The 22423-nt window shown below is 45.7% G+C and overlaps 1 protein-coding gene and 1 pseudogene across 1 annotated transcript in view; one reads left to right on the plus strand and one right to left on the minus strand.

Annotated features, from left to right (window-relative positions):
- The window catches only part of DOP1B (DOP1 leucine zipper like protein B), a 122137-nt gene extending 103882 nt beyond the window's left edge, over positions 1-18255 (plus strand). The window contains exons 27-37 of the mRNA XM_037984775.2: positions 1681-1825; positions 2413-2492; positions 3312-3421; positions 3546-3692; positions 5635-5696; positions 6521-6649; positions 11911-12047; positions 12668-12723; positions 12957-13118; positions 15755-15884; positions 17305-18255. Of these exons, the coding sequence (XP_037840703.2) occupies positions 1681-1825; positions 2413-2492; positions 3312-3421; positions 3546-3692; positions 5635-5696; positions 6521-6649; positions 11911-12047; positions 12668-12723; positions 12957-13118; positions 15755-15884; positions 17305-17556 (1410 nt within the window). The 3' untranslated portion in view covers positions 17557-18255. The remainder of the gene's footprint in view (positions 1-1680; positions 1826-2412; positions 2493-3311; positions 3422-3545; positions 3693-5634; positions 5697-6520; positions 6650-11910; positions 12048-12667; positions 12724-12956; positions 13119-15754; positions 15885-17304) is intronic.
- A 904-nt stretch (positions 18256-19159) lies between these two features.
- Positions 19160-22168, minus strand: LOC103218566 (serine/arginine-rich splicing factor 9 pseudogene; annotated as a pseudogene).
- Between the last annotated feature and the right edge of the window lie 255 nt (positions 22169-22423).

Genomic DNA, 22423 nt, shown 5'->3' on the forward strand with positions numbered 1-22423 from the left:
GAAAAATATAGCTGTTTTTGCCCGACTCTGCAGGCAGTCAGACCTTATGGTTGTCTTCCCTTGTTGCCTAAAAATCACTGCTATTCTGTTCTTTTTCAAGATGCACTGATTTCATATTGTTCAAACACACATGTTTTACAATCAATTTGTACAGGTAACACAGTTATCACCGTGGTCCTGAGGAAACATCCATCCTCAGCTTACGAAGATAACAGCATTAAGAGATTAAAGTAAAGACAGGCATAATAAATTATACAAGTATTATTTGGGAACTGATAAATGTCCACATTAAAATGAAATCTTCACGATTTATGTCCCTCTGCCACGGCTCCAGCCGGTCCCTCTGTTCGGGGTCCCTGACTTCGCGCAACACTCTGTCACCAGGCTGGAGTGCAGTGGCGCTATCTTGCCTCACCACAATCTCTGCCACCCGGGTTCAAGCATTTCTCCTGCCTCAGCTCCCAAGTAGCTGGGATTACAGGCACACCCCACCATGCCTAGCTAATTTTTGTATTTTTAGTAGAGACAGGGTTTCACCATGTTGGCCATGATGGTCTCGATCTCCTGACCTTGTGATCCACCTGCCTCAGCTTCCCAAACTGCTGGAATTACAGGCATGAGCCACCAAGCCCAGCTGCAGTGAGTCTTGATTGCACCACTGCACTCCAGTCTGGTTGACAGAGAAAGACCCTGTCCTGCCCACCACCTCCCAAAAAAAAAAAAAAAATGTGGTAGTCTGAATTGAATGTGCTGTAAGTGCAAAATACGCATTGGATTTCAGACTTAGGGCACACACAAAAGAGAATGCAAAATCTCATTAATAGTTTTTGTTTTTGTTTTTTCTTTTTGAGACAAAGTTTTGCTCCTGTTGCCCAGGCTGGAATGCAATGGCACGATCTAGGCTCACTGCAACCTCCACTTCCCGGGTTCAAGCGATTCTCCTGCCTCAGCCTCCAAAGTAGTTGGGATTACAGGCGCCCACCACCACACCCACCTAATTTTGTATTTTTGCTAGAGACAGGGTTTCACCATGTTGGTCAGGCTGGTCTCAAACGCCGGACCTCAGGTGATCCGCCCGCCTCAGCCTCCCAAAGTGCTGGGATTATAGGTGTGAGCCACCATGCCCAGCCTATTAATAATTTTTATATTGAGTGCATGTTGATAATATTTTGTATATATTGGGTTAAATAAAATATTAATTTTTTTTTTTTTGAAACGGAGTCTCACTCTGTCATCCAGGCTGGAGTGCAATGGCATGATCTCAGCTCACTGCAGCCTCCATGTCCTGGGATCAAGTGATTCTCTTGTCTAAGCCTCCTGAGTAGGTGGGACTGCAGGCATGTGGCATCGCGCCCAACTAATTTTTGTATTTTTTTTTTAGTAGACTCCGGGTTTCACCATGTTGGCCAGGATGGTCTCGAACTCCTGACCTCAAGTGATCCCCCTGCCTCAGCCTCAGCCTCCCAAAGTGCTGGGATTACAGGCATGAGCCACCACACCCAGCCTATATTATTAATTTAACTGTTTATTTTTACCTTTAATGTGGCTCCTAGAAAGCTTAATGTTACATATATGCTCACAGTTGCCTGCATTTTATTTCTATTGGACAGTGCTGTTTTAGGCACTTAACATTCTTTTCCTTAATTAACTTCCTTTCCCCGTCCTCCTGATTATTCTCAGGAAATCACTCAGAAAATCCTAGAAACTGTGGGGAACATTGCCGGCTCTTCCTTGGAGCAAACCAGCTGGCTAAGCAGAAATCTGGAAGTGAAGGCCCAACCTCAGGCCTCTCTAGAAGAATCTGATGCTGAGGAGGACCTGTATGGTAGGTGGAGACGGGTCAGCGGATGGTGCTTCTGGTCAGCGGGTGGTTCTGGCTTTTGCTTAAGAGAGATCTTGAGTGTTCTCACCACAAAAAGAAAGGAAGTATTTAAGGTAGGCTGGATGCCGTGGCTCACTCCTGTAATCCCAGCACTTTGGGAGACCAAAGCTTGAGGCCAGAAGTTTGAGACCAGCCTGGCCAACATGGCAAAACCCCGTCTCTACTAAAAATACAAAAATTAGCCAGGCATGGTGGCACATGCCTGTAGTCCCAGTTATTCGGGAAAATGAGGCAGGAGAATTGCTTAAACCTGGGACGTGGAGGCTGCAGTGAGCTGAAATCACACCACTGCACTCCAGCCTGGGCGACAGGGTGAGACTCTTCTCAAAATAAATAAATAAATAAATAAATAAATAAATAAATAAATAAATAAAAGTTGAATGTTAACGGAGAGCAGTACTTGAGTCATATGGACACAACTGGTATGAAGGGTGGGAGCTGATGGCTCACATTCATGCAGTGCTTTTGGGGACAGTAAATGGTGACCCATCCATCATAGTTAACACACAAATGCCTCTTTCTGTTCACAGATGCTGCTGCAACTTCAGCAATGGTGTCTTCATCCGCCCCTTCCGTGTACAGCGTGCAAGCCCTCTCTCTCCTGGCAGAGGTAAATACACACCTGACCTGTCACCCTTTATGGAAATGAGTGCCGTCACAAGTTGTTGCAAAGACATTTGTTCATTCTCAGGTGCCAGTGAGCGTGGGCTGCACCCTCCCAGGTGAGCTCGTCCATCAGGCAGCATTGGCCTCAAGCTGCACCGTGGAGAGTCTTGCTCTGTTGCCAGGCTGGAGGGCAGTGGCGCAATCTCGGCTCACTGCAACCTCCGCCTCCCAGGTTCAAGTGATTCCCCTGTCTCAGCCTCCTGAGTAGCTGGGACTACAGGTGCGCACCACCACGCCCAGCTAATTTTTTGTATTTTAGTAGAGATGGAATTTCACTGTGTTGGCCAGGATGGTCCCAATCTCCTGACCTCGTGATCCACCCACCTTGGACTCCCACAGTGCTGGGATTACAGGTGTGAGCCACCACACCCGGCCATGACTGCACTTCTTATTGTCGCTTGCTTCTGAGGGTTTCTAATTTCTTTTTTTTTTTTTTCTTTCTGTTTTCTTTTTTTGAGATGGAGTCTCGCTCTGGAGTCTGCACTCAGGCTAGAGGGCAGTGGTGTGATCTCGGCTCACTGCAACCTCTGCCTCCTGGGTTCAAGCAGTTCTCCTGCCTCAGCCTCCTGAATAGCTGGGATTACAGGACCTGGCTAATTTTTGTATTTTTAGTAGAGATGAGGTTTCACCATGTTGGCCGGACTGGTCTCAAACTCCCAACCTCAAGTGATCCACCCACCTCAGCCTCCCAAAGTGCTGGGATTACAGGTGTGAGCCACCGCGCCCAGCCAGTTTCTGTTTTCTTAGGGTCTTGTTCTTTTAGGTACTGGCTTCCCTCCTGGACATGGTTTATCGAAGTGACGAGAAGGAGAAAGCTGTGCCGTTAATCTCCCGTCTGCTTTACTATGTTTTTCCATACTTACGCAACCACAGGTAACGTCATCGTCGCCATTTCTTCCCACCCATACACAGAAAAATATGTCTTGAGAAATGAATCATGTGGTTTTCCTTGCACAGTCCTTGACCTTGACCCTTCTCTCTTCCCACTCCCACTCAGTGCCTACAATGCTCCCAGCTTCCGGGCTGGCGCTCAGCTGCTGAGCTCCCTGAGTGGCTATGCCTACACCAAACGAGCCTGGCGGAAGGAGGTCCTGGAACTGTTCCTCGACCCTGCTTTCTTTCAGATGGATACTTCTTGTGTTCAGTAAGAGATGCTGTCCTGATAACAATGTGCTCTGGATCCTCAGGTGGAAACTGTGTTTTGGTTTACATAATTCTCATTCCTGAAATAGAAGCAGAGCCATAGCGTCACCCCAGATAACAGGACGTCCCTGTCACAGGCTCTCATGTGGACCATGTGTTCACGGGAAAGGGATTACATCTTTTAAAGTACAAAGAGGAATTTCACTTAATTCAGAGAGCATGTTATTTCTTGGCTGGGCACGGTGGCTCACACCTACAATCCCAGCATTCTGGGAGGCTAAGGTGGGTGGATCACCTGAGCCCAGGAGTTCGAGACCAGCCTGGCCAACATGGCAAAACCTTGTCTCTACTAAAAAATTCAAAAATTAGCCAGGCATGGCAGCGCACGCCTGTAGTCCCAGCTACTCGGGAGGCTGAGGTATGAGAATTGCTTGAACCTGGGAGGTGAAGTTTGCAGTGAGTCAAGATCCCACCACTGCACTCCAGCCTGGGCAACAAGAGTAAAACTCCATCTCAAATAAATAAACAGCATAACCTGGGGTTCCAGTGATACTTGTTCTGTCTAATACTGCTTTGTCTTGTAATCACAAAGTAATTGGCCAGTGTTAAGATGATAGAGTCCACTGGGTGACCCTGGGGGTGTCTTTACCCCACTTCTTGGCTGATACTCCACAAGTTCTTACTGAGATCTTGCAGTAGCCAGGCAGAGATCCACTGAGACTCAGATGTAAGATGTGCTCCTGGGCCTTTTCCTGAGATCAAGAAAATCACTCAGGGCTCGTCATGGTGGCTCATACCTGTCATCCAACATTTGGGGAGGCGTAGGCAGGAGGATTGCTTGAGCCCAGGAGTTGGAGACCAGCCTGGGCAACAAAGTGAAACCCCATCTCTACAAAAAAATAAATAAATAAATAAAAATAATTAGCCAGGCATGCTGGCATATGCCTGTGGTCCCAGCTACATGGAAGCCGAGGCAGGAGGATCACTTGAGCCCAGGAGGTTGAGGCTGCAGTAGGCTGTGATTGTGCCACTGCACTCCAGCCTGGGCGACAGCGCAAGACCCTGGGCCCTGTCTGAAAATAACCAGAAAGAAAGCTACTCCTTTATTAATGACAGGAAGGCTCAGCGATAGAGGGTAGAGATTGGGAACCTTTTTGTATGGCATGAAAGCATGGCCACCCCCAGAGGGCTGCTGGTGGCCCTGTGGCCTCCCTCCATGTGATCTTGTTGCTCTGCTGGGGTAGCCCATTTGGAAAGAAGAGCTAAGGGTGGTATTTGTCTTCGTTGCCCCACTCTTTTCATCAACACAACTGGGTGAATATCATCCTGTATGAACATATTTAAGAATAACCCTTGAAAAAGCCAGAGTGCCTTGTCAATTTGTTTCTCTGTGGTAAACTGGAAAAAGTCATTATTCATTCCCTGTGTTAGGGTTATAAATGAAAAGCTTTAGCATAGCTTTCTTTTATATGTAAACTATTTCCATCACTAACTTCTTTTCAGAAAGCAGTTTGTTTGTTTGTTTGTTTGTTTGTTTGTTTGTTTGTTTTTGAGATGGAGTTTCGCTCTTGTTGCCCAGGCTAGAGTGCAATGGCACAATCTCGGCCCACTGCAACCTCCGCCCCCCAGGCTCAAGCGAGTCTCCTGCCTCAGCCTCCCAAATAGCTAGGATTACAGGCATGCGCCACCATGCCCTGCTACTTTTATATTTTTAGTAGAGATGGGGTTTCTCCATATTGCTCAGGCTGGTCTCGAACTCCCAACCTCAGGTGATCCACCCACCTCGGCCTCCCAAAGTACTGGGATTATAGGCGTGAACCACTGCACCTGGCACAGAAAGTAGTTTTTAATATATCTTAAGAGGGTATGTTATTTTTTTAATGTTTTGAATCAAACTATCATCCACTGCAAATTTAATTGATTTTGCTTTCTTTAATATCCAGTTGGAAGTCCATTATTGACCATCTTTTGACTCATGAGAAAACAATGTTTAAGGATTTAATGAGTAAGTTCTGTGTTACTTTTGCGTAACTCACACTTGATAGGATCAATGCCAATAGAACCAGCGTTTATCATGTCTTTCCGAACGCTACTCACACTTTTATGGTGCTGTCTAAGCCACAAAGACTGTAATGCAATGTTCATAATATGGCAGAACTAAATAAATGAGTCTTTTCCAGTTGCAATCTATTGACAAGAACGCCGTGACAGCCTTTTTCATAGTTTTATATTGGAGAAATACTGCTGAAAGCATCTAGCTTCCCATCTTGACATTTGTGCTGAAAGTAATTTCCGTAATTTACTAGGAGGACTTTTCTACACCTCAGATCCCTTCTCATGCACTATCATTAAGTATCATTAAAGAAATAAGTATTGGCTGGGCACAGTGGCTCACGCCTGTAATCCCAGCACTTTGAGTGGCTGAAGTGGGCAGATCATTTGAGCCCAGGGGTTCAAGATCAGCCTAGACAGCATAGTGAAACCCCATCTCTACAAAAAACTGGGCATGGTGGCACACACCTGTAGTCCCAGCTACTTGTGAGACTGAGGCAGGAGGATCACTTCAACCCAGGAGGTCAAGGCTGCAATGAGCTGATCCCACCACTGCACTCCAGCCTGGGCAATGAGATCCTGTCTCAAATAAGAAATAAAAAGAGAAATAAGTATTTTTTTAAATATACATGGGAACAATAATCTCATGTCCTTACTTAATAAAGATCATTATTTTTCACCAGGGAATACAGAATTACACTAGTATGAATTTCTCATCACTTACCTCCAATTGTGGTTTTCTCACTAAGTAAAACATATTTGCTGTATTTATTCTAGACATGCAGAGCAGTTCTTTGAAACTATTCTCAAGTTTTGAACAGAAAGCCATGCTGTTAAAACGCCAGGCTTTTGCTGTCTTCAGTGGAGAACTTGATCAATACCACCTTTACCTTCCACTGATACAAGGTAAGACGCTGTCTTAGTCTGTTTTATGCTGCTATAACAGAATACCTGAGACTGGGGAATTTATAAAAACAAATTTATTGCCTCACAGTTCTGGAGGCTGAGAAGTCCTATATCCAGGGCTGGCATCTGGCAAGGGCCTCCTTGCTGCGATATCCCATGGCAGAAGGTGGAAAGGCAAAAGAGCAAGACGGGGCTGACCTGCCCTTTTATTACAGTACCAATCCCATCCATGATGTGGCCTAATCACCTCTTAAAGGCCGCACTTCCCAGTAATACTACATTTACAATAAAATTTCAGCATGCATTTTGGACAGGACAAACATTCAAACCACAGCAACAGCTGACCTGCCCTCACCCCGCCGCATACAGATAGACCCATGAGGGGCTGAGATGATTAAGTACTAGAGGGGTCTACTGCGTGCTTTGGCATGATTACCACGTGTTAAAACAAGTATTCTGCAGAGTTATAGAACTTCAGAAGTATATTGGTAAATCTGAAACTTTATTTTAAAATCAATTATAGGCCAGGTACAGTGGTTCATGCCTATAATCCCAGCACTTTGGGAGGCTCAGGTAGGTGGATGACTTGAGGTCAGGAGTTCGAGACCAGCCTGACCAACATGGTGAAACCCCGTCTCTACTAAAAATACAAAATTAGCCAGGCGTGGTGGCACACACCTGTAATTGCAGCTACCTGGGAGGCTGAGGCAGGAGAATCACTTGAACCCAGGAGACCAAGGTTGCAATGAGCCAAGATTGTGCCACTGCACGCCAGCCTGGGCAACAAGAGCAAAACTCTGTCTCTAAATAAATACTTAATAAAATCAATTACAGTGTAATTAATTTTTATTAGTTTTTAAAAGTCTGACTACAGTATAGGAATAATACTTCCTCAGCACTATCCTTGCTAGAGTCCTCCAGCAGTCCAGATACTTGGTGTTTATAGTACTCCCTTAATCGCACCTTCAGTTGAGTCCAGGGAAGGGGCAAGATTTTGGAGAAGGATCTAATTTTTCCTTAACAATTTTTTTTCTTCATCCCCACTATATTCTTTGACTGCATCAAAAATAATTTATTGCTGGCTGGGCACAGTGGCTCGCACCTGTAATCCCAGCACTTTCAGAGGCCAAGGTGGGTGGATCACTTGAGGTCAGGAATTTGACATCAGCCTGCCCAATGTGGTGAAACCCCGTCTCTACTAAAAATACAAAAATTAGCCTGGTGTGGTGACTCACGCCTGTAATCCCAGCTACTGGGGAGGCTGAAGCAGGAGAATCACTTGAACCCGGTAGGCAGAGGTTGCGCTGAGCCAAGATCGTGCCACTGCACTCCAGCCTGGGCGACAGAGAGAGAATCCATCACACAAAAATAATCATAATAATAAATTGTTATTATTATTGCCGACATCATCGTATTATACATGATTGTCAGGGTTTTCTTTTTTGTTTTTTTTTTTTTCCTTCTCATAAAATGTTCAGGTGGCAAAGTTGACATTCTGTTTTGTTTTTGTTTTCGTTTTGAGGCAGGGTCTCCCTCTGTCACCCAGGCTGGAGTGCAGTGGCGCAATCTCGCCTCATTGCAACCTCCGCCTCCCAGGTTCAAGTGATTCTCCTGCCTCAACCTCCCAGCTAGTTGGGATCACAGACACCCACCACCATGCCCGGCTAATTTTTGTGGTTTTTTTTAGTAGAGACGGGGTTTTACCATGTTGGCCAGGCTGGTCTCAAACTCCTGATCTCAGGTGATCCGCCCGCCTTGGCCTCCCAAAGTGCTGGGATTACAGGCATGAGCCACCGCGCCCAGCCCTGTTCCTTCTTTCTACCCCATCTCACACTCCTCTCAAATTTGGGAGGAGGCCCAGATAGCTAAGGAGACAGCATTAGGTGTATAGAAGCTAGAACCAAAAAAATAAAGATAGGCAACAGTCATGCTCAAACAGGGGTGTGGAGAATTTGACCATGGTAGAGTTTAAACACCCAGCAATTCTGAGAAATTATTTCTCTGAGAGGGAGCAGGCAAGGGCAATATAATAGAATATACATATATATCGTACCGTATATATATAACATGCATATATAACATGTTTTACATGATAATATGTTATATAATTATATGACATTATAACATGTAATTATTATATTTGTATTATATTGACATGATTGTAATAACTAATAACTAATTCCATAAATAGTAATATTAAATATTATATAACATATAATATACTTGCTTATATTGTATATTCATATATATAATAAAGTCAGCAGAATGCTGACTTAAAACAGAGGTAGGTTTTGAGCTCTTGGGAAAGAGAAATTTTTTTTTTTTGGCGTGGGGGAACAGAGTCTAACTCTGTTGCCCAGGCTGGAGTGCAGTGGCACAATCTTGTCTCACTGCAACTTCCGCTTCCTAGGTTCTAGTGATTCTCCTGCCTCAACCTCCCAGTAGCTGGGATGACAGGCACCCACCACCATGCCCGGCTTATTTTTGTATTTTTAGTAGAGACGGGGTTTCACCATGATGGCCAGGCTGGTCTCGAACTCCTGACCTCAAGTGATCCACCTGCCTCGGCCTCCCAAAGTGCTGGGATTACAGGCGTGAGCCGCCGTGCCTGGCCGGGAAAGAAGAATTTCTAAATAAATACGCTTCATTTTGGATAGCTCAAGTGCTGTATTTCTAAAAATACTACATGTTTTAAAAAAAATAATAAGCCTTTTGCCCCGTTTTCATTTTTGATGAACTGACAGTTTACAGAGCACTTTCCTACGTGTTGTTGTCCCCAGGACGTCCGTTGGTAGGCCCAGCCCCGCTGAGTCCCGGGTTGATGGCACTCAGAGTGTCCTCTGGCAGAGTTGGAGGACACTGAACTTGCCTGGAGATGCCCTGTGGAGGGATGATGCCCACATCTGCCTCAGAGAGGTAGATGCATCCAGAAGCTCCCAAGATGTGTCCCATAGTAAATAGTCTGGGCCCAATTAAAAGAGGCAGGAGGTTGGGCACAGTGGCCTGTAATCCCAGTACCTTGGGAGGCCAAGGTAAGCGGATCACTTGAGGTCAGGAGTTCAAGACCAGCCTGGCCAACATGGTGAAACCCCACCTCTACTAAAAATACAAGAAATTAGCCAAGCATGGTGGCAGGTGCCTGTAATCCCAGCTACTCGGGAGGCTGAGGCAGGAGAATTGCTTGTACCCTGGAGGTGGAGGTTGCAATGAACCGAGATCACGCCACTGCGCTCCAGCCTGGGTGACAGAGTGAGGGAGACTCCATCTCAAAAAAAAAAAAAAAAAAGAGAAGCAGGAGTGGAGAATTTCTAACGCTTCTCTCAATAACGTTTGGGGTCCTTTTCCCCGGACACTGTTGCACCGTCAAGTAGCAGAGGAGAAGATGGTGCACAGGTGGGAGCTGAGCAGCTCTGTACATCTCGGCTCAGAGTGACAGCAGTCTCACATCTTCGGCGGCTGGGAAAGTGTAGGTGGAAGGGTACGAAGGTGCAATTATGTAGGATCAGTACGTCTAGAGAAGGCATGTACAACATGAGGACTGTCATTAATAACACTGCATATGTACTGGGAATTTGCTAAGACCTTGAGTAGATTTTAGGTGCTCCTACCACAAAAAAGAAAGGTCAAAGCCAGGCACGGTGGCTCACGCCTGTAATCCCAACACTTTGGGAAGCCAAGGAGGGCAGATCATCTGAGGTCAGGAGTTCGAGACCAGCATGGCCAACATGGCGAAACCCCATCTCTACTGAAAATGCCAAAAATTAGCTGGGTATAGTGGCAGGTACCTATAATCCCAGCTACTCGGGAGGCTGAGGCATGAGAATCGTTTGAACCCAGGAGGCAGAGGCTGCAGCGAGCTGAGATTGCACCACTGTACTCCAGCATGAGTGACAAAGCAAGATTCCATCTCAAAAAAAACAAAAAGAAAAAAGAAGAAGAAAAAAAAAAACTGACCGAGCATGGCAGCTCACACCTGTAATCCCAGCACTTTGGGAGTCCAAGTCAGGTGGATTATCTGAGGTCAGGAGTTCAAGACCAGCCTGGCCAACATGGTGAAACCCTATCTCTACTAAAAATACAAAAAATTAGCCGGGCGTAGTGGCAGACACCTATAATCCCAACTACTCTGGATGCTGAGGCAGGATAATTGCTTGAACCCGGGAGGCGGAGGTTGCAGTGAGCAGAGACTGCTCTGCTGCCCTGTAGCCTGGGCAGTACAGTGAGACTCCATCTCAAAAAAAAAAAAAAGAAAAGTTTATTACTAATATACTAATGTTCTAATGTACTACAACTGATCTTAGCCAGCATGCCTACCATTTAGCTGTTTGCTGTAGCAATTTGTTACATTCCTAGGAAATCAGAGAAAAAAAAAAGTCTCATTCTATGAACAACCATTTCAGGGGAGAAGCAGGGAAGTGTTAGGGGCTAGAGAGTTATTGGAAACACTTTTCCCTCCATAGGAATTAAAGTTTTTGTCACGGCCATCAAATTTAAACCTTGCTGAATAAATCAATTATATTTACTTGCTCCACTTCCCACCTACCACCCCCAAAATACGGTGTTGTCTGCCAGCCAGTCCATATGATTGTGTAAATCCATCCCTCACCATGGGCTGCTTGGTTTCTGCATCTCCTCATTCATATTCTTAAAAGAACATTTTAAGTGGCCATTGGTCATCCAGTGGATTTCTGGTGACAGATGTTCATGTCTTTCTACTCAGCTGTGGCAGGGGGATAGGCCATGGGAATCATTTCCTTTGAGGTTTGGCAAGAGCCGTGAACTGCTGTATTTCACAAAGAAGAGGGCTGGGGTAGACTAGTTGCACAAAAGCATCACCAACATTCTTTTTTTTTTTTTGAAATGGAGTCTCGCTCTGTCACCCTGGCTGGAGTGCAGTGGTGTGATCTCGGCTCACTGCAACCTCTACCTCCCAGGTTAAAGCGATTCTCCTGCCTCAGCCTCCCAAGTAGCTGGGACTACAGGCACCCACCACCACGCCCGACTAATTTTTGTATTTTTAGTAGAGACAGAGTTTCACCATATTGGCCAGGCTGGTCTCGATCTCCTACCTTGTGATCTGCCTGCCTCAGCCTCCCAAAGTGCTGGGATTACAGGCGCGAGCCACTGAGCCTGGCCTGTAACACTCATTCCTTACACTGGGTTGTTACCAGAATGTCAGAACAGTCACAGTTTTATTTTTCTTTGATAAGAAACCTCAAACTGCATATTTGTGTGACATCTCTAAAATCTTCTCTCCTTAGAACGCCTGACAGACAATCTCAGAGTCGGACAGACATCCACAGTTGCTGCTCAGATGTTTCTTTTTTTCAGAGTTTTGCTGCTAAGAATATCTCCTCAGCATTTGACTTCATTGTGGCCAATAATGGTCTCTGAATTGGTGAGTACAAGTATTGTAAGTTTGAAAGCAAGGTTGGAGCTTTTTAAAATGCTTTTTCGGTAACATATAACATACTATTTCATATCTATCCCATTTTATCTAAAAGTTATTTTTACTCAGGTTGGTAACACATGGTTAGCTCTTGGTTAAATAGAGAATATTTTACCCTATGATCATATTTGATCTCTCACCCTGTCAGTAATTCCAACTAACTTGTACCGTTGGATAATATTTACTAGTTTTTTTATATACTATAAATTTGGGCCAGGCGTGGTAGCTTATGCCTATAATCCCGGTACTTTGGGAGGCCAAGGTGGATGGATCACTTGAGCCCAGGAGTTCGAGACTAACCTGGGCAACATGATGAAACTCCTTGTCTACAAAAAAATACGAAAATTAGTTAGGCATGGTGGGAAGTTACATCTGCAGAAGGTTGAGGCTGCAGTGAGCCATGATTGTACCATTGTGCTCCAGACTGGGTGACAGAGTAAGACCCCATCTTATTCATTCATTCATAAATTAATCGATTTTTTAAAATAAATAAGTAAAAAAAATTTTGGGTAGGTTTAGTAGGTTTAGTCTCTCTCAGATAGTAACTTGAATGCTTTTTTTGTTTTCAGATTCAGACATTCACACAGCTTGAAGAAGATCTAAAAGATGAAGATGAGTCATTGAGGTAAGCAGTACAAGATCTGTGCACAGGAGGAAAAGATGGTCACGATTAAAGGACATCACTTTAGATGTATGGTTATCTAATGTTAAATGCTGTTTTCTTGAAGTACTTGTGAAAGGACCAGCTATTCCAAACATTTCTTAAAAGGAAAATTATTCTGAGGGATATGTCATAGGTGAATGGACTATAACAGCTCTGAATGAATTTATAACAAGCGTTTGTTTGCAAATTTACAGAAGCAACAACAAAGTAAACAGAACGAAAGGTTCAGTCCCGGATGCAAATGGACACTCAGTGGGGGAGATACCCCAGAGTGAACTCATCTTGTATTTATCAGCTTGCAAATTCTTGGACACAGCGCTTTCTTTTCCACCTGACAAGATGCCATTATTTCAAATGTAAGTCAGATAGGATCATGTGTCCTTTTTGAAGCAGGAGATTTTGTTTTTTGCTTTTAAGCACTTTCACTTGCTTTTCATGTACAGTGTATGGGAAACCACCATCTGGGTTTCTAGTGACAGCTGAGCCAGCTCGGAATACCGAGTTTCAGATTACTTGCAACATCTGTGGCTCTGCGAATTTGGCTCATAGGAGTGTTTATGAATGTGTTTCTGTGTGTGTGTGTGTGTGTGTGTGTGTGTGTGTGTGTGTGTGTGTGGTTTTTGCTACTGAATGCTTATAAAACACGGCTTACCCACTGGTGGTCCTCACCGCCTTTGTGTAGACCTTTTTGTCTGTTTAGTTAGATAAGAATGCCTTTATTTGGAGCCTGCCATCTCCGATTCACTTTGCCCCTTAGGCTTATGTTTCCTGCAGGCTTAGCACAGCTGCTCATTTGTTTAATTTCATGACCAGCCCCAGAGGCTATTTCTCTCTCTCCTACCCCCACAAAGAGAGTAAGCATATAGAAATGTTTGTGGTTAAAGAGTGGGTTCTCTTAAATGCACATTGCTAAGTGAAAGAAGCCAGTCTGAAAAGGCTACACACTGTATGATTCCAACCATGTGACATTCTGGAAAAGGCAAAACTGTGGAGACAGTAAAAAGAATCCGCGGTCGCCAGGGGTTGGGGCGAGGGAGGCAGGGATGGATGGGTGAAGCACAGAGGATTTTTAAGGCAGTGAAATTATTGCATACGGAGCTATAATGGTAGATCCATGTCATTGTCCATTTCTCCAAACCCATATAATGTACACCACCAAGAGCGAACCCTGATGTAAACTCTGGACTTGGGGGGATAATGGTGAGTCAGTAGAGGTTCTTCAGTTGTAACAAATGTACCGCTGTGGTGCAGGATGTCAATAATACGGCAGGCTTGTATGTGTGTAGGGATGGGATATACGGGAACTGTACTTTCTGCTCCATTTTGCTGTGAACCTAAAGCTGTTCCACAAAATAAAGTCTTTTAGTTTTTAAAAAGCGGGTTCAGGCCGGATGTGGTGTCTCACACCTGTAATACTAGCACTTTAGGAGGCTGAGGCAGGTGGATCACCTGAGGTTGGGAGTTTGAGACCAGCCTGACCAATATGGCAAAACCCTGTCTCTACTAGAAACACAAAAATTAGGCCGGGTACGGTGGCTCACGCCTGTAATCCCAGTACTTTGGGAAGCCAAGGTGGGTGGATCACTTGAGGCCAGGAGTTCAAGACCATCCTGGCCAACATGGTGAAACCGTGTCTCTACTAAAAATACAAAAATTAGGCCGGGCACGGTGGCTCATGCCTGTAATCCCAGCACTTTGGGAGGCCAAGGCAGGTAGATCACTTGAGGTCGGGAGTTTGAGACCAGCCCGACCAATATGGAGAAACCTCGTCTCTACTAAAAATACAAAATTAGGCTGGGCGCGGTGGTTCAAGCCTGTAATCCCAGCACTTTGGGAGGCCGAGACGGGCGGATCACGAGGTCAGGAGATCGAGACCATCCTGGCTAACACAGTGAAACCCCGTCTCTACTAAAAATACAAAAAAAAAAAAAAAATTAGCCGGGCGCAGTGGCGGGTGCCTGTAGTCCCAGCTACTCGAGAGGCTAAGGGAGGAGAATGGCGTAAACCCGGGAGGCGGAGCTTGCAGTGAGCTGAGATCTGGCCACTACACTCCAGCCTGGGCGACAGAGCGAGACTCCGTCTCAACAAAACAAAACAAAACAAAAAAATACAAAATTAGCCAGGCGTGGGGTCGTATGCCTGTAATCCCAGCTACTCGGGAGGCTGAGGCAGGAGAATTGCTTGAAACCAAAGGCGGAGGTTACGGTGAACTAAGATCGTACCACTGCACTCCAGTTTGGGAGAAAGAGCGGAACTCCGTCTCAAAAAACAAACAAACAAAAAAAAGTGGAGACTGGGCACAGTGGCTCACGCCTGTAATCCCAGCACTTTAGGAGGCTGAGGCAGAGAATTGCCTGAACCTGGGAGGCAGAGGTTGCGGTGAGCCAAGATTGCACCACTGCACTCCAGCCTGGGCAACAGAGCGAGACTCTGTCTCAAAAAAAAAAAAAAAAAAAAAAAACGGGTTCTGATATATGCGAATGTGCATAGCAGCGTTATTTATAATAGGCAAAAAGTGGAGACAACCCAAATGGCCGTCAGCTGATGAACAGATAGATAACGTGACATACCCATTCTGTGGAATACGGTTCAGCAGTGAAAAGAATTGAAGAACTGAGACATGCTGGAACCTGGATGAACCTGGAAAATATGATGCCAAGTGAAAGCCGAAACAAGGGAACACATAGTGTGTGATTCTGCTCATATGGAATGTCCACGATGAGAGAGAGTGTGGATTAGTGGGTGCCTAGGTATCAACGGCATAGGAGGTTGGGGTGGTGATGGCTGAGCGGGGCAGGATTTCTTTTTGGGGTAATGAAATACTCTAAAATTGATTGTGATAATAGACGTGCAACTCTATGAATATAATAAAAGGCATTGAGTTGTCCATATTAAATAGATACAGTATGTGGATGATATCTTAATAAAACTAATTTTAATGACATTGAAGGGCTCTTACCAGCAGTCCTGACCTTCCGTTTGTTCCCCGCAGTTACAGGTGGGCATTTATTCCAGAAGTGGACACAGAGGACCCTGCCTTCCTGTCGGATATAGAGGAGAATCACCAAGAATGCAAACCCCACACTGTCAAGATTCTAGAACTTCTAAAATTAAAGTTTGGGGTAAGTGCTTTTCTTTTCTCTCTTTTCTTTTTTTTTTTTTTTTTTTTTTTTTTGAGGCAGAGTTTCACTCGGCCACCCAGGTTGGAGTGCAATGGTATGGTCTCGGCTTACTGCAACCTCCACCTCCCAGGTTCAAGTGATTCTCCTACTTCAGCTACCTGAGTAGCTGGGATTACAGAATGTGCCACCACACGTGGCTAATTTTGGTTTTGTTTTGTTTTGTTTTGAGATGGAATCTCACTCTGTTGCCCAGGCTGGAGTGCAGTGGCGCAATCTCAGGTCACTGCAACCTCAGCCTCCTGGTTTCAAGCGATTCTCCTGTCAGCCTCTGGAATAGCTGGAACTACAGGCACATGCCACCATGTCTGGCTAATTTTTGTTTTTTTGTTTTTGGGGTTTTTGTTTTTGTTTTTTTTGAGACAAAGTCTCACTCTGTTGCCCAGACTGGAGTGCAGTGGGGGGATCTCAGTTCACTGCAACCTCCACCTCCCAGGTTCTAGCAATTCTCGCACCTCAGCTTCCCGAGTAGTTGGAACTACAGGCACATGCCACCACACTTGGGGCTAATTTTTGTATTTTTAGTAGAGACAGGTTTTCATCATATTGGTCAGGCTGGTCTCGAACTCCTGACCTCAGGTGATCCGCCTGCCTCAGCCTCCTGAAGTGCTGGGATTACAGGTGACAGCCACTGTGCCCAGCCTGCTTTTCTTTTTAAAAATTATATTCTGGCTCACGCCTGTAATCCCAGCACTTTGGGAGGCCGAGGCGGGCGGATCACAAGGTCAGGAGATCGAGACCATGGTGAAACCCCGTCTCTACTAAAAAATAGAAAAAAATTAGCCGGGCGCAGTGGCGGGCACCTGTAGTCCCAGCTACTGGGGAGGCTGAGGTAGGAGAATGGCGTGAACCCGGGAGGCGGAGCTTGCAGTGAGCCGAGATTGCGCCACTGCACTCCAGCCTGGGCGACAGAGCGAGACTCCGTCTCAAAAAAAAATAAATAAATAAAAATAAAAATAAAAATAAAAATAAAAAAATAAAAATTATATTCATGAAGCTGGTAATTCCAGCACTTTGGGAGGCCGAGGTGGGCAGATCACTGGAGGACAGGAGTTCGAGACCAACCTGGCGAACATGGTGAAACTCCATCTTTACAAAAATACAAAAATTAGCTGGGCATGGTGATGGGTACCTGTAATCCCAGCTACTCAGGAAGCTGAAGCAGGAGAATTGCTTGAACCCTGGAGGCAGAGGTTGCAGTGAGCCGAGATCACGCCGCTGCACTCCAGCCTGGGCGACAGAGCAAGACTCTGTCTCAAAAAAAAAAAAAAGGACCTTCTTAGGCGCCACATGCATGTGCTTCCCAGCCATCTGAAGCCCTCAGTAAAACCATATCATTGCTATGGGTTTGTTTCTTCTGCAGGAAATCAGTAGCTCTGATGAGATCACCATGAAGACTGAGTTCCCGCTTCTGCGCCAACATTCTGTTTCCAGCATCAGGCAGTTGATGCCATTCTTCATGACTCTAAACTGTGCATTTAAAACCCAAAGACAGCTGCCTGCTGATACCCCAGGAGCTCCATTCTTGGACTTTCCTGTCACAGATAGCTCAAGGGTCTTAAAGCAACTGGAAGAATGCATCGAATATGATTTTCTGGAACATCCAGAATGTTAACCATGTGAGAGAGAATATGTTTAATCCATGTATTGCTACTTCACTGAAAACCAGGTTATATTCTAAAGAAGAAAGAAGGCAGGATAGCGCTTTTAAACAAGCCTATTTCCATTTTGAAAGTAGATTTCAGGCTAGGTGCGGTGGCTTACACCTGTAATCTCAGCACTTTGGGAGGCCAAGGCAGGCAGATCACATGAGGTCAGGAGTTCAAGACCAGCCTGACCAACATGGTGAGACCCTGTCTCTACTACAAATACAAAAATTAGTTGGGTGTGGTGGCAGTGCCTGTAATCCCAGCTGCTTGGGAGGCTAAGGCACAAGAATTGCTTGATCTCAGGAGGTGGAGGCTGCAGTGAGCCAAGATCGCGCCACTGCAGCACTCCAGCTGGGTGACAGAATGAGACCATCTCAAAAAAAAAAAAAAAAAAGAAAGTAGATTCAGCCAATTTGCTATTCAGCAACAGGACACACCTCCCTTAATGCCTTGTAATATATTTGAATCTGATTCTGCATTTCTTCCTCAATTTGTGTAATGAAAATAAAATTAATATATCATCTAACAGTAGCACAAAATTTGCAATGTGAAGTATGAAGATAATGAAGAAGTTTTCTTTGTTGAAGCAGTTATATGGGTCTTAGTATATTTCTCTAAACTTTTAAACTTATTAAAAGAATGTTATTTTTAACCTTTCACACAAATGTCCTTTGAAGTGCTTATTTTGGTACTCCATTTTAAAACTAAAATACATTGTTTTCCGAGGACAATAATTGCCCCTTACGCATTTAGCAGAGGTAAGGTAACCTCAGTGTGTTTAAATATAACCTCAATGAATTCAACCCTCACACATTAAAAATTACATGTTTGCTGGGCACGGTGGCTCATGCCTGTAATCCCAGCACTTTGGGAGGCCAAGGTGGGCAGATCACCTGAGGTCAGGAGTTCAAGACCAGCCTGACCAACATGGAGAAATCCTGTCTCTACTAAAAATACAAAATTAGCTGAGCATGGTGGTACATGCCTGTAATCCCAGCTACTTAGGAGGCTGAGGCCGAAGAATCTCTTGAACCTGGAAGGTGGAGGTTGCCGTGAACCAAGATCGTGCCATTGCACTCCAGCCTGGGCAACAAGGGTGAAACTCCATCTCAAAAAAAAAAAAAAAAAAAAAACAATCACGTTTGCACAGTTTAACAACATAAGTACAGGGTTTTAAATTTCTGACAGCACGTTCTGTTCTGTTCTTTTTTTTTTCTTTTTTCCCCCTAAACATTTAAAATATATTTCTTAACAGAATGGGCCGATTCAGTCACAGTAACTGTTGCTCTCCATAGCAGAGCAACCCACAGAGACAGAACTGACTTTTTCCCCATAATCAGGGGTGAAAAATATACAACTTGTTTCTGAACCAAAACCACAATTTCTGCAGTTTAAAATGTTTCACTGCTAATATGGCCCTGGTAGAAATTATGTAGTTTCTTTTCTTCTTTACAAAAAAAAAAAAAATTTAAAAATTTCCCAAGGCACTAAATCCTCAATCTGTAATGTAGATTCTGATCACAAAGCGGCTCAGTTAACCTAAAAAATAAAAAATTCCCATCACCTGTCTCAGTAGAGCCTGCAAGGAGAGTAGTGTGGGGAACCCCAGCTTTGGTATGGAGAGTCACGGCCCTTTGAACCAGAGTCCGTGAGTAGCCATAGCTGGTGCTTCTTTCAGGATAAACTCGGATGTAGGAAGTTTCACCCTCATGAGAGCGGAATTTGGTGTCACCCAGTTTACGCAGGGCATATTCCATGTCTTCTTTTCTGGGATACTCAACCATCCCCACTCCATCCTTCTGCACATCAGCATAACAGACATCCGGGCTTCTCGCGTGTGATCCTTCAGGTCCTGCCAACTGCCTGATGGAGGAAGTCCATTTCTTCCATAAATAACATCCTGTGCATCTCGGGGGTCCTCGAAGCGCCCGAAGGCGAAGGGCACAAGACCGTGCCGGTTCTTGAGCTCGATCTCGCGGTTGCGGCTGTACTTGTAGCACAGGCCCTCCAGGTCCTTCTCGCGCATGTCGGTCGGAAGGATCCCCACGTCGATGCGCCCGTCGCCCTCTCAGCGGCGCTGTCCGCCCAGCCCGACACCCACCGGCACCGCCAGATGCCGCAAGCCTGCCGCAGCCCGCATCGGCCCGCATCGCTGCTGCCGCCACCTCAGCACGGTTCCCCCCGCAGCGTCTGTTTTTGTTTTTTTTCTTTTTTTAACAGAGTCTTTCTCTGTCGCCCAGGCTGGAGTGCAGTGGCGTGATCTTGGCTCCCTGCAACCTCCACCTTCTGGGTTCAAGCAATTATCCTGCCTCAGGCTCCCAAGTCGCTGGCATGACAGGTGCGCCACCATGGCCGGCTAATTTTTTTTTTTTTTTTTTTTTTTTTTTTTTTTTTTTGAGATAGAGTCTTGCTCTGTCACCCGGGCTGGATGCAGTGACGCGATCTCGGCTCACTGCAGCCTCCGCCTCCTGCAATCAAGCGATTCTCCTGCCTCTGACTCCTGAGTAGCTGGGATTACAGCTATGTACAGCGATGTCTGCAAAGATAGGGATTTAACAGCACTCATATCTTCATGTTCATAAAACAGTCCTACACGCGTGATGTACGTCTAGCTCTTTCCTTTTGTCACAGGATATAGCACAGTAGTTAAGAATATAGTCTCCGCAGTGCCTGGGTTTGACTCAGCCATGTACTGGTCTGCGCATACTTTGTGTCTCAGTTTCCTCATCTTTAAGGTAGGACTATCCATGGTAACTACCTCTTACGGTGGTAGCAACTAACCAGCTCTGCCACTCCTGTGATCTTTAAGCAGTTTTTATCACACACCCAGCAGTAAACATTAAGTTTCTCTCCAGCCCCAATATCTATAAGCTATGTGTTACGTTAATTTACTTGGGTTCCAACATGTGTATTTTATAAAACAGAGGATGGGGATTTTAAAAGTATGAGGACTGGGGCCAGGCGCGGTGGCTCACACGTGTAATCCCAGCACTTTAGGAGGCCAAGGCAGACGGATCACGAGGTCAAGCTATGGAGACCATGCTGGCCAACATGGTGAAACTCCATCTCCACTAAAAAAAACAAGAATTATCTGGGCGTGGTGGCACGTGCCTGTAGTCCCAGCTACTCAGGAGGCTGAGGCAGGAGAATCACTTGAACCCGGGAGATGGAGGTTTCAGTGAGCAGAGATCACACCACTGCACTCCAGCCTGGCAACAGGGCAAGATTCCATCTCAAAAGAAAAAAAAGTATGAGGACAGGCCAGTCATGGTGGCTCATGCCTGTAATTCTAGCTTTGGGAGGCTGAGGCAGGAGGATTACTGGAGTCCAAGAGTTTGAGACCAGCCTGGGCAACATGGCAAAACCCTGTCTCTATAAAAAATACCAAAAAAATTAGCCAGGTGTGGTGGTGCAAGCCTGTAGTCTCAGCCACTTGGGAAGCTAAGGCAGGCAGATCGACTGAGCCCTGAAGGCAAAGGTTGCACTGAGCTGTAATCACCCCACTGCACTCCAGCCTGGGTGACAGAGCAAGGCTCTGTTTCAAAAAACAGAAAAAATGAAGACAAACAAAATTACCAGTTTGTTCTTTTTAGTTTTTAGAGATAGAGTCTTGCTGTGTCACCCACGCTGGAGTAGAGTGGCATGATTATAGCTCACTGCAGCCTCGAACTCCTGGGCTCAAAGCGATCCTCCTGCCTCAGCCTCCTGAGTAGCTGGGACTACAGGTGCACAGTACCATGCCCAGCCAACTTTTTGATTGTTAGAAGAGATGGGTGTATTAGTCCATTTTCACACTGCTATAAAGAACTACCTGAGCATGGTAATTTATAAAGAAAAGAGGTTTAATCGACTCACAGTTCTCCATGGCTGGGGAAGCCACAGGAAACTTACAATTATGGCAGAAGGCAAAGGGGCATATATAGCAAGGCACATCTTACATGGTGGCAGGAGACAGAGTGAAGGGGGGAACTGTCACACACTTTAAACCATCAGATCTCATAAGAACTCACCATCATGAGAACAGCATGGGGGAAACTGCCCCTTGATTTAATCACCTCCCACCAGGTCCCTCCCGCAACAGCAACACGTGGGGATTACAATTCTATATGAGATTTGGATGGGGACACAGAGCCAAACCATATCACAGGGGTCTCTCTATGTTGTCCAGGTCAGTCTCCTGGGCTCAAGCAATCCTCCTGCCTTGGCATCCCAAAGTGCCGAGGTTACAGGTGTGAGCCACCACACATGGCCTGATATTTTTTTCTTAGTCCCCAACAATGAGCTTCTGCACCCTCTTTGGAGACAACCGCTGTAACTCAGTCTGTCCCAGAAGTAGGCCATATGGGGCCGTAGGACCAAAGAGTCGCTACACCGAGGGCAGGCAGTGTTTTGGAAGGGCTGGTGTTTGCCAAGGGTGGCTGTGGCAAACTGTGAGAACAGACTGGGAATTCTCACTGAGCAGAGAGTTGAACACACGGAGCTTCAGGGAGTGCTGGTGTGGGCATAGCCCGTGTGTATGTAGGCAAGAAATGAGCCCTACCGTAGCAGCCAGGGTGGTGCTGAGGACTTCACGTGCATGATTTTATTACCACCCCTCAGAAAGTGGGGACCCTGGCCGGGCGCGGTGGCTCACGCCTGTAATCCCAGCACTTTGGGAGGCCGAGGCGGGCGGATCACAAGGTCAGGAGATCGAGACCACGGTGAAACCCCGTCTCTACTAAAAATACAAAAAATTAGCCGGGCGCGGTAGTGGGCGCCTGTAGTCCCAGCTACTCAGGAGGCTGAGGCAGGAGAATGGCGTGAACCCGGGAGGCGAAGCTTGCAGTGAGCCGA

This window comes from Chlorocebus sabaeus, chromosome 2, assembly GCF_047675955.1.
Source record: "Chlorocebus sabaeus isolate Y175 chromosome 2, mChlSab1.0.hap1, whole genome shotgun sequence".
Taxonomy (NCBI): domain Eukaryota; kingdom Metazoa; phylum Chordata; class Mammalia; order Primates; family Cercopithecidae; genus Chlorocebus; species Chlorocebus sabaeus.